This window comes from Phaenicophaeus curvirostris, chromosome 27, assembly GCF_032191515.1.
Source record: "Phaenicophaeus curvirostris isolate KB17595 chromosome 27, BPBGC_Pcur_1.0, whole genome shotgun sequence".
NCBI lineage: Eukaryota > Metazoa > Chordata > Aves > Cuculiformes > Cuculidae > Phaenicophaeus > Phaenicophaeus curvirostris.
The window spans coordinates 3,599,794-3,612,027 of NC_091418.1; the positions used below are offsets into that span (position 1 = coordinate 3,599,794).

The 12,234-nt window shown below is 42.2% G+C and overlaps 1 protein-coding gene across 6 annotated transcripts in view; it reads right to left on the reverse strand.

Annotated features, from left to right (window-relative positions):
* LRRTM4 (leucine rich repeat transmembrane neuronal 4) overlaps window positions 1-10,971 on the reverse strand; it is a 232,529-nt gene extending 221,558 nt beyond the window's left edge. For 3 of the 6 annotated variants that reach the window (XR_011339176.1, XM_069877585.1, XM_069877589.1), the window contains exons 1-2: window positions 1,548-1,893; window positions 1,093-1,298 (exon numbers count right to left, since the gene is read on the reverse strand). Coding sequence is in view for 5 of the 6 variants with exons in the window: in XM_069877585.1 (XP_069733686.1) it covers window positions 1,093-1,096 (4 nt within the window). In the remaining variant the exon portion in view is untranslated. Of the gene's footprint in view, window positions 1-1,092; window positions 1,299-1,547; window positions 1,894-10,829 lie in introns of those variants that run through there. The other 3 variants (XM_069877586.1, XM_069877587.1, XM_069877588.1) reach the window with 3 other exon arrangements.
* Window positions 10,972-12,234: the final 1,263 nt, after the last annotated feature.

A 12,234-nucleotide genomic window follows, 5' to 3' on the forward strand; every position in this document is an offset into this window, starting at 1 on the left:
TTTAGATCTTTGAGATGTCAAATTTATCACATAGTAGCAATGCTCTTAGGTGAGGACAGCTACATTTTCCATATTCTTTGTGTCATTATAAAAGGGAGTGGAAGGGTTGGCAGAAAATCCAACACACGCTTTCCTTAGCCTGGAATAATTTTAGGACTGGTGCCCCTGTGCAGAGTTGCAACCTTGCTAAGAATTAAAATGCAGTCTTTTCAACAGGGAATTTTTTTAAGAGCTGGTATCTCCTCGATAAATAATTACTTTCTTTATGTGACACACACAAAAGCAACCCTGTGCTGCAGTTATTTAATCAAATCCTAAACCAAGGTGCAATCTGCAGAATAATTCCTAATCTAAAATGCCTGTAACTGTGTCTCTCACTTTAATGGTTAGATTTTTAATTTAAATCCTCATCTTTTGCTACTGCCTATGTGCCAGCTAGAAATATGTTCTGGCTGTTACAGACTTGGGGGCTGGGGGGGAGGAGGGAGGGAAATAAACCTGTCACACTTGAAAAAAATAAGACTGGCAAATGACTGCTGGAAAATCCAGCAGGAATATTAGGGGTATCTTTTCAGAGACCAAACGAGCCTTTTCAAAACCACCTCTATGAGAAATCACCCCCTCCCCTTGGCTTCCCACATACTGCAAAGTGTTACCAGTCCTTTCTGACAGGCTGAATAATGCAACTAGAGGCTGATCGACTAGGAATATAAACCCAGAAGAAATCGGGTGCGAGCGTGCCTCATGCATACATGTACTTATCTCTACATGTACTTATCTCTCCGTGTGCAGGTGTGTGGGTGGGAGGCACAGGCAGCGAACATGCTCGCTCCAGTCCTTCACCCAGTGCGTGCATTTACAGATTAATTACATATAAAACCACTGCAGGAGGAAAGGTGTGTGTGTGTGCGTGGAGGGGGGGGTGAATGCATGATCTAAAAATACAATAGCAAGTACAGTGAGTCACCTGGCAAATGAATGCACTGCTGCTGCTGAGACCGTCTCCCCCTCTTGAACAGCTAATAATCCCACTGAAAAATATACCATACAGCTGCGGCTGTGCTACCAAACAAACCAGAAAAGTTCACTTACCCATCCTTTTGTCATCAAAAAACGTCCTCCTTCGCCTTTCTCCAGCTGTTTTCTTTGCTCTCTTCCCTCTTTTTGCTTCCCCTTTGCCTCTCTCTCTTTAAAACCGGTCTCTTTTCTTTAAACCATCAGCATCTTCATGTCACAGCACGGTTGCCACTCACATCACCGCCAGCCAGCGTGCATGCCAGTAACCCCCACAAAGTTCCCTAGAGAGGACAAGCAAAAATTTTGGGGATGACAACAGGAAAGGATAGGGAAGGGGTTGGGGGTGGGGAAGACAGGACGAAGGATGGGGGGGTGAGGGAGGGTAGGGAGGGACTCTAAGCTCTGAGAGCCATTGTGTAAGTCATCAGAGAACCATCAGCAATGAGTGGCAGTCAGGAATCAAAAACTATAGCAGATCACGAAGGCAAAAACCAACTTCTCTGGAAGAAATAGAAACCCTTTCCCGGTACCTAGCGTTTCTCATTCTGCTGCCTTGTGCCATTCCCAGACACAGCGATCCATCCTCAGCCTCCCAGGTCCCGAAGCCGGCAGGCCACCCGCGCTCTGTAAAAACCCAGTTTAAAGGCTCTGCAGGCTCGGTTTATCCATTTAGCCGGTCAGGTTTGAAGTGTTTTGTAGCTGTGCTGAGAGGCAGCTCTTGTCTAATTCCGAAAGGCTTTCCAGAGAGTGATGATGCTCCGGAGCTTGTTGGTGCTGATGTTGGAGTTTGTGATACACTGAGTGCCCTCCACTGGAGAAAACAGATCGCACATTAAAGGCACGAACAAGTGAGCCTGTCATTGCCATGCAGACTTTCTGCCTTCAGAAAAAGAAAATTAAAGACACAGGATTGCCTTGCCCGCTGTCATCCCTCCCACGACCCCTTCGCCTCCCCTAGGTTATGAAATGTTTGTGCAGTGGATTTTCCGGCAGGCTCAACAAAAACCCAGCTCCCTGGGCGTTTGCCAAACCCATCTTTTTCTAATCCTCCTGACCCGTATGTTTTTATCTTTTTTTTTTTTATTATTATTGGGCAAATTCGGAACTGTTTTTATTTTCTCTGTATTCACGCAGTGAGAACAGGAAAAGGAAGGTCTGCAGCTACAAGCAGGAGGGAAGGTACAAACAGATCAGCTGCTCAAATTAATTGTACGCACCGAATCCACATGTAAACACGCCGAGAACAACTTGTTTCTGCTTTTTTTTTTTTTTTTTTAATCTAAGTGCCTCTTAGTCAGAAAAATACGGGGCTGGACAAACAACACAGAACTTGGGCTGCAGAATTACTGACACCTTTTTTCTTCTGGACTCATCCAGGAGCAGGGAATTCTCACAGCCGGGATGCCAGTCTGGCTTTCAGCAGCCTTCAGCCACACACCCAGAGGTGGGAGCTGGGAGTCCACACTTGGATGGTGTTTCTCCTCCTGTTATTGGCCTGGCTGCCTCACCGGGGCTTGGATTAATTCTCCCTCTGTTCAACAAGAAGATGTCAGAGGGATTTGGCACAAAAGCAGGACCAAAAGGTGCTCCTCTAAGTTGGGTCTGGTCAGCCCTGCTAACCAGCAGCAGCGGTTCGGTGGAGCCCCACACAAGTTCTAGTTTGGGTTTGAAAGCAAACTCCTGCTCCTCAGAGGGCAGCACTTCCCTGTTCCCCAACAGTTTCAACCTGGGTTCCTAAATAGTTGTGATGTCTGACCGGCTTTTCCCTCCTCTCTCTGGGCTACAGAGGCATCAGCTATTCTGAAAACAATTCCTTGCTCAAACCTTGAGGTTAGATGCCAAAATAGTGGAGGTACTTCATAATACATATGATATGATATGATGCAATATAACATAATGCAATATAACATAATGCAACATAACATCAACGTAACATCAACGTAACATCAACGTAACATCCAGTATGACATGAGTGAATCATCATGTGTTATTTATCTTTTAAAATGCTCTTAAGGTCCTCCCCCTCATGACTAAAGAACATCTTCCTCAGCATTTCACAGTGTGTACGTCCTGAGGTTTCTGTACAACTCCGCACAATTCCACTGCTCGCACAAAAACTAAAGTTGCGTGAAACTCAAGGACAGATTCTGAGCTTTTTGTTTCATTTAGTTCCTTATGCCTGGCTCAGATAAAGAGCCAATTGCTTGCCCTTGCTACTCATCCCAAATGAAGTCACCCCCTGTCCCAGTACCTGGGGGTGGATCCCTCCAGGATCCCCCATTGGAGCTAAAAGGTGGGACACAGAGGGAGAAAAGTAGTTCAACTCTAGTTGAAGAAAAAACAACTCCACAAAACTATCCATAGCAGGCAGCTTTTCATCCCCTGTATCTGCATCCAGACTGCAAGACCCCAAAGCTTCTTTTAATAAAATATCTGCTTTTTTTTGTCCTGCTATGAGAATTTGTTGCTACCTATAGATCAGAGATTGATTTGCATAAGAAATATACCATAATTAATCACTGTTTTTACTCTGAATTGGCCAGCAATAAACACATCTGCCTCAAACAAGATTCAGAACTTAATTATCACAAATGATGTTGCAAGTGCTTTTTTCCATGTCTATTAACTAGGGCTGCATTAGAGTCAGTACCACTTTAGCCAACATTCATATTTATTCATGATACAATTTCCTAATAAAGGTAAAAGCCAAAGTGTGCAGTTATAATACCTTGTATTGATAATTTTCCAGGAAGGCTCCATTTGAAACTCGGCCAAAACTGAGAGTGAACTGAGGAGAGCCTAAAGAAGCTGTACCAATTTTCAATTTTTTTGTCTTTTCCTGGATCCTTTCATCCTACAAGAGCTGCAGCACCATTGTCATAAGCTCTCCTAGTGCCATATGCATATTGAGACTAAAAACTTGCCCCAACTTCCCTTGGCAACCTGTGCCAGTGTCACACCACTCTCATGGTGAAGAAGTTCTTCCTAATGTCTAGTCTAAATCTGCCCCACTCCAGTTTATACCCATTCCCCCTTGTCCTATCATCACAAGCTTTTATGAATAGTCCCTCTCCAGCTTTCTTGTAGCCCTTTCAGGTACTGGAAGGTCCCTCTAAGGTCTCCTCAGAGCCTTCTCTTCTCCAGGCTGAACAACCCCAACTCTCTCAGCCTGTTCTAATAGGGAAGGCTCTCCAGCCCTCAGATCATCCTTGTAGTCTCCTCAGGACTCGTTCCAACAGCTCCATCTCCTTCTTATGCTGAGGATTCCAGAACTGGACCCAATCCTCCAGCTGAGGTCTCCCAAGAGAGGAGCAGAGGGGCAGAATCCTTTCCCTCACCCTGCTGGCCACGCTGCTTTGGATGCAGCCCAGGACACGGGTGGTTTCTGGGTTGTGAGTGCACATTGCTGGCTCAAGTCGAGCTTCTCATCAACCAGCACCCCAAGTCCTTCTCTGCACAGAGCTCAGATAGACCTCAAATGTCCTGAGTGCTCAGCTGATCCTTGTCCAAATGGCAAATTTCCTGCCACCTGACCAAAAGTCACCTAGATAAATCACCCATACTAATCAGTTTGCATGTCACGGGATCTACAGTTTCTCTTCCAACACAACAGATCCATACACATCTAATTATGTTTTTGATCAACGCAAACAGTTGTGATTATTATATAATTACATAATAATTTGGAGTGCAGTGATAGGGTGAGGGGGGTGGTTTTAAGCTGTAAGAGGGGAGATTGAGATGCGATCTTAGGAAGAAATGTGTTGCTGGGTGGGTGGGGAAGTCCTGGCCCAGGTTGCCCAGAGCAGTGGTGGCTGCCCCATCCCTGGAGGGTTTCAAGGCCAGGTTGGATGGGGCTTGGAGCCCCTGATCCAGTGGGAGGTGTTCCTGCCTATGGCAGGAGGTGGAACTAGATGATCTTTCTAACCCTAACCGGTCCTTTCTAATTCAAATCATTCCATGATTCTTTTTTATATATGTATACACATACACACTCCCATATACACACACACAATCAACTACGCTTGGAATTTTAGCCTTGAGCCTTTCAGCCGACCAATTTGTTTCTATGCACAAATACTTAAAAATTAACCACAACAATAACTAATATTTACATGGTGCGCTCATTTTGCAAAATGTACCGACACCAACAGCCCTCACAACATGCCTGTAGGGAAGAGAAGAACTCATCTCCTCTTTCCTGCAGTGCCAGCTGTTCCATTACTGGAGATTTACAGCCCTGAATAACTTCTCCTGGTAGTATCTGTGGTAGCGCTGCTGCTGGAAGGAAATGAGCTAATGCTCTTTGGCCAATTCCTTATTTTCTTCCTACAGAGACCTCTAAGGTTTCACTGCTCCTGTGTAGTCTATTCAAAATACTACTTAATTAGAGAGACGTGAAAAAAAAATAGCAAATTTAAGAGGTGATGGGGCCTGTCCACCATATTGCCAGATTCAAGTTAATAAAGCTCATGACTCAGCTATCAAGTTGCTCTTTCTATTTCCTCTTGATCTACTCAGGCATTAGGTTGTATTCGAGTTGCATTTCCAAGGCTTTACAAAATCAGTAAGACTTGGACAGATGTAGAGGGTTCAGGCGTAAAAAGAACAATTCTAGTCTTCCAGACAGAATAAAGAATCTTCCACAAATATTTCTAAAACTGACCTGTAATTTCCGCGATGACACCCATTTCACAATGATGACTGAACATTAGTTGGCATCTACAAAGGATGGAAAGATGGAAAAGCCACCCAGTTCCTGTGCAGGATACTGCATTATGAAACAATCCATATAACTATATAAGAATCTATAGAACTACATAGCAATCCACACCACTGAAGTTTTAAGAGACAGAGCTCTTTGCAAGAGTCCGTGTTCGGCATGAGCCCTGCAACAGCATCTACACCAACAAACTTCAATTTGACGTCAGCCACAAGTCACACACAAGCCTTTGCCCCCATCATCATCTTTTTTATCAGCTGTTGGTGTAACGTGCTGATAAAACCTCTGATGTGCAATCAAAGACACAACCTCATTACAGCCTCTAACTACATAACTTCTGCTCTTTAGTTGATATGACTGAAAGTGTAGAATTGGATCATCTCAGCTGTGGTGAATCCAGCTTCAGGCTCTGATTTAATAGTGGACGGGTACAGTTGGGCTTGATGATCTCAAAGGTCTTTTCCAACCTAGTGATTCTATGATCTCATCCGAAACGGCAGATAACACTCCAGAAAGGCTGGACTCTACCCGAGCCCAAACACTAGGTTTAGATGCTGTCAACTCTTTTTCAAACCATTATTCTCACAAGCATATAATCATCAAGATGCATTTCCTCTTCATTTAATTAAGGTTTTATTTCAATTTCTCTGAGACCTCTAATAACTATTTTTATTTATAAATTTATCTGCTTAGTGACAAATGCCTAATCACAGCTCTAATTGCTTTTAAAGCATCTAACAGCCTTAGCAAACCCAATCTAAAAATAAACAGCCAGCCCCACAATACAGACATTGCATATTCTAAGTTTAACCAGAACATAACTCCTTCTCAAACACACCGGCCCTGTTTTTCTATCCAAACGCCAATTCCTCAGTTTGTACCTCTAACAAATAGTTTGCGGGATCGTATATCACAATGTGCTGGCAGCATGATAGAGCCAAAAGGCACTTAAGCTGTTTAGTGCTGTCAACATTTGGAAGACTGAAATGAAAGGATGACTGCAACCAAAACAGTTCAACCACCTCCCACACTTGCTGGGTACGTGGTGCATGGAACTAAGTGGAAAACAAAATGCTGACCATGTTTTTCCAGAGTAGGTAGAAGTCTGTCCTTGGCAGACAGCAGGAAACTAGAATACGAACCATTAGTAATTGGTCTGATTTCAGAAAAGTGAAGGAAATTAAATAGATATAGACGTTCACATCTTTCCTTTTCAGACAAATTATCAGAATTACTTACATGCTTTAAAATTTTAGCTAGTTGAAGCATCCTCACAGCACGATCCCGGCACTGGAGTGCTGTATCAGTGCATCTTGGTGGTAAATTGTGTGGGGTTTGGCCCATATACAAGTCCTCTACATAAATTTCATCTGAGAGTACGAAAGATTTCTTCCTTCCTTTCTTCCTATTTACATCACTGTTATTTGACAAATAACAACACATCACAGAAATGGACTGGGCAATAGGAAGGTCATCCCTGAGTAGTACCACCAATTGTCACTGCAACTGCCAACACACAGAAGAAAAGCTTGCCTAGCAAGAAGAAAACACATGCAGACACACAGAGTAACTGCACCAATAAGCTCAAGATTAAACAACTTCTGCTGCTTTGTTGTATTTGGCTGCAATGAAGAGGGAAGCTCCTGCCCAGTGCTGGATGTATAGCAGAGCGTATATTCCTTCATGTGTTCTACACCAAGTGGTTCCTTCATTGATGGCACAACACAGCAGCAAAAAGAACTCCAGAGGTTCTACGCAGCCAGAAGGAGGATTTTTAAGTCTGTTTATACAGTGACAGAACAAAATCAGCACAAGGGAGGGATTTGTAGTGTTTGATAGGAATGGTTGGACTCCATGATCTGGTGGGTCTCTTCCAACCTGGTGATTCTATGATTCTCTCATCTGCAAAAGACAACACTGAAGTACTGATCAGCCACCTGGAGATAGAGTGAAGCACGTTTCTGAGACCACCCTTGTGAAGCAGCTGGGTTTTGGCAGACATTTTGGTGGACATTTCAGTCAGGTTTCATTCCAGCTTTTAAAAAGTGTTTCATTAAGACTGATAGGATTTAAATAAATGAATTCATCCCAAAGGACATCTGGACATCTGTTATGTACCAAACTAAATTTCTATTTAGCTAAATCCCGAGGCTTTATCTATCAGATGGATAATCTTTGGCATTTATATTCTCTCACCGTTCTTCCCTTCCATCACTTGGCACCTGCCAGTCTTCACTGTACATTCTGAAAGCAACCCTGCCTATCAACAGAGAAGGGACAGGAATGAATGAGGTGAATGGCCTAAATCCTTGAAAGTATCTTGCCTTCTAAACCCCCTAAAAGTCAGTATTTTTTAAACACCAGCAGAGCCCTGAAAGGCAACCTGGACCACAGCTGAACCAGCTACACCAGAAGCCACCAACCTATCCCGGTCCAAGAGATTTGTCAGAGAAGCAGCACTTATTATAGCTGAAAGTAACAAAAATAGAAACACTTTTGTTAGTGAAATACTTCTTTCCCACATTTAATTTCACTTGTTCAACACAGAATGATGCTGAAGCACATAATAACATGACATTTCCCATATTTCACTTCTCCTTTCCACACTCATTGTATTTAAGGTCATCATTTACATCGCAAAACATCCTCGCCTTAGTTAATTGGAGAAAAGTAATTCAAATCTGCCAGTAGTTAATAAATTTGAAGTCCTACAATTTGGGTTATCCTCGAAAGCATCAAGAGGCTAAGAAGTCACTTGTCTTTATCTCTAACGTTATTAAGGATGGAAACATCTAGGCTTTGCAATATTAGGTTGCTGCATTAATGTTCAGTCATTTATGTTTCAACGTGAAGAATGGAAGCATTCAGGAACAGCAGCCGTGATGATTTTTAAATTGAGACAAGATTTAGTAAACACGTCCCTAACTTTGTAACAGAAGCCATTTTATGTCAAAGAGGAAATATCTTCACACTCCTCCAGATGATTTATCAAAGAATGTTAATTACAGTCACTCCAACAATCACCTTCCAGTGGGTTTATGTGTTGAACCTTGTTTATTTGGTTTGGTGGAAAGGGGGTCAAGAGGATGGCTTTGGAAATCAAAGGTGCTGATGTTCCTGTCTTCACAGCTTGGATAAATACAGACCACGTGGGATGACACGAAGGGTGTAGGGGTAGGGGGAAAGGAACACATTCAGTCTGCACCTTCAGAGCCTTTGAGCCACCTGCACATTCTCAACAAGACTTCTTGGCAGTTAAATTATCAGCCTCCACTTATTCTACTTCCATGCAGTCTTAATAAATCTATGGATTTTCCTACTAATGACCTAATATTTTTTCCTGTTCTTTATTTTTATCCAATTGAATGAAATTATCTGTCATATGTGGAAAAAAACCTCACCAAAACTCCTTATTGCAATTTGAATAAGCTTTCCTTTCTTCATCTAGTCTCAATTAACACTTTAGTTCTAAGCTCAGTCCAGAAATGAGTATCACGCATAGGAACAATACTTTGGAAATAGCTTAAAAAGGGTTACTATGTGTGATAATACTCTCTTAATTGGCAGCTGCAGCTCTAAAATATGATTTAGAATGACATCTGAACATCTACAAACCGTGCATGCATTTGTTAGTCCGGCATAAATGACATATAACTAGAGTCCTAATATGAAATATGATCAGCTTCACTCTAAATGTGTGATTTTCATTCTACATTCTTCTTTTATACCCAATCCGTGACAAGTGCTTAAGCACAAGACGGCACTTTTGCGCAACAGGAAGAAAGCTTACGGCACTGTGAAACTCAGGAATTGTAAATTCAGAGAAACTACTCATAGACAAGATCAGAGAGGGAGTAAGAAACTTGAGAACAGGGAAAGAAGCTTCTTGATAATCCCTTTGCGGTTTTCTTAGTGGTGAGAAGAGACTATCAGGAAATAGCATACATATATTTTTTATATTTTCTTTTTAGTATTAAAAAATGCCAAATTGACTAGCTTAAAAGGAAAAAAAAAAAACTTCTTCCTCCACTGAACGGCATCACCATTAGGTGATGAATAAATTAAGAATTGGAGTGTAATGGCTGGAGCAACTTCATTAATACAGTGTCAGCTTGCGCCGAGGTCCAGCTTTTGACATTGAGGCTCTAATGTCCTGTGAATTACTGATGGTAACATATACATCATCCTCAGCTCTCCGTATGCTAAGTGTTTAATTGTCAACAACTCCTGACCACTGCCAATTCACTGGTACATCGAAATCAGCATGAAATAAACCCCTTTCTGGATTCCTGAGAGTGTTTCTACCATATTTAAGCATCGTTGATTTTAATGCACCATGTACAATCAGCAATACTGTCCCCCAACATGTACATGTGGTGTCACAGATGGAATCATAGAATGGTTTGGGTTGGAAGGGACCTCGAAGCCCATCCAGTTCCAATCCCCTGCCATAGGCAGGGACACCTCCCACGGGATCAGGTTGCTCAACTTGGCCTTGAACACTTCCAGGGATGGAGCATCCACCACTTCCCTGGCAACCAAAAAAAAGGGGCAGAGTGAACACGACTGTCGCCCAGATGAAGAATTGAAAAAGAATTGTACCGGCACCTTTTCAGATTCAATCCATTAGTTATCCGTGACTACCTGTCCTGTAATCTAACCAAGCTCTCAAGTTGCAACCAAATAAAATAATCTCTGCAGGTCCTGGTCAAGTGTCCCTAATTCTAGACTACATTAGATACTGTAGGTTAAAACCATATTAACTGTGAGCTACAGAAACAGGAGGAGCTCAGTGAGAGAACAAGAGAAAATGAACCAAGTAAAAGCACAGAAAATAGCAACTAAATGGAAGGAAGGATGTTTTCATCGTGGGATGGTCACATACCAGAAAAGGTTGCTCATAGAGGTCATGGAGTCTCTACCCTCAAAAACAGTCAAAACTGGACTAGACATGAGCCAAAGTAACATGATGTAGTTTAACTGCTCTGAAAGGGAGGGACTGCAAACGTCCAGAGGTCCCTTCCGTTATCAATTACTTTATAAGAGGAAACTAAGCCCCTGGAACGTTTAGAGCGAATTGGATACATACCTTACTGCTTTGGTATAATGCTAGCAGGCACCAGTCAGCATGTTCAGCAAGTAAATGGCTTTGTAAATCAGGCCTGAAGTTCTTCATACGATGCTTTCACATGAAAGGATAAGTTTTCAAAAGTGAAGTACCAACAACTGGAACCTGAAATGGAAAAAGAAAATGCTAAGAACTCAGCAAGTTTCATTCTTCCAAAAATCTGAAAGACCAGATGGATAAAAAAATAACAAATCAATTTTTCAGATACTGGTAACAGTTAGTTTTGATTTAAGTGAATTATTCCAATTGATTTTAATTTGATACTTAATTATATCTCTATGCAAGTGTATTCAAAACCAGAAGTGGCCTGGGAATAGGTATTTTTTTAACTCTGTGTTTATCTGACACATACAGCCTGTAACACCATAAACATTAATCCTTGCTATGGTTTTCATTTGTTCTGGAAGTCAGAAAGGCTTTCTTAAACTTTTCTGCTTGTCACCTTACTTCTTATGCTACTCAAACCCTGTTCATAGGGAGTTTCCAGTCCACTTAGCAGATGCATGACCCAGATCATCAAGAGGGTAGACACCTGCTGTAAGGACTTGGATTCACTGTAAACTCCACAGATGTTACCACCAGGTTGTTTCCTCAGTATGATGAACACAAGTAGAAAAATACTGGTTTCTATTTAGCTGTATATGGGAATTGCCTGTAAGAGTCAGTATACTACATTCACACTGTGGGTGGTTTGTGGAATTGCCCTTGAAAGACAAGGAAGAAAGGCAGGGTAGTAAGGATGATTTGCAAAAGACTATTCCTACAAGCTTACATCTGCTCAGCTCATGCTGTGGGTACAAGCATCTTATTCCAAGAACTGCAGAATCATTTAGGTTGGATTAGAACTTTAAGATCAGTGAGTCCAACCATAAAAGAACCATAGAGTCACTGAGGTTGGAAAAGAGCTTATCCAATCCAATCGTCAACCCAACACCACCATGTCTACCAAACCGTGTCCCAATGTTCTTTGAACACCTCCAGGGAAGGAGGCACCTGTTAGCGTTCCAAGCACCAGCTGTAGTATGAAATCTGTTTATGTTAAGCATTCAGAATCCATGCAAGGGAATTTCCTTTTTATTCCTTGATTTCTGCAGGAAAGACTGAGAACAGCAGCCTGTGGCTACTCCCTTTCTGAAAATATTAGTAGAAGCCACTGTGATCCAGCTGCTGCTGCTGGTCATTTTTCCTGCATCATTAACTTCCCATCTTTACTGGAATGACAGATGAAGGTTTTGTGGTATGAAAACTTTCTGATCCTGCTCTCTTCGTACCAGGTATACCTGCGGATCAAAGTTAACAAGCATGCAGCCTTAACATCACTAATTTTCATGCATTGACTCACAGCACTTGGAGGTGTCCTGCTAGA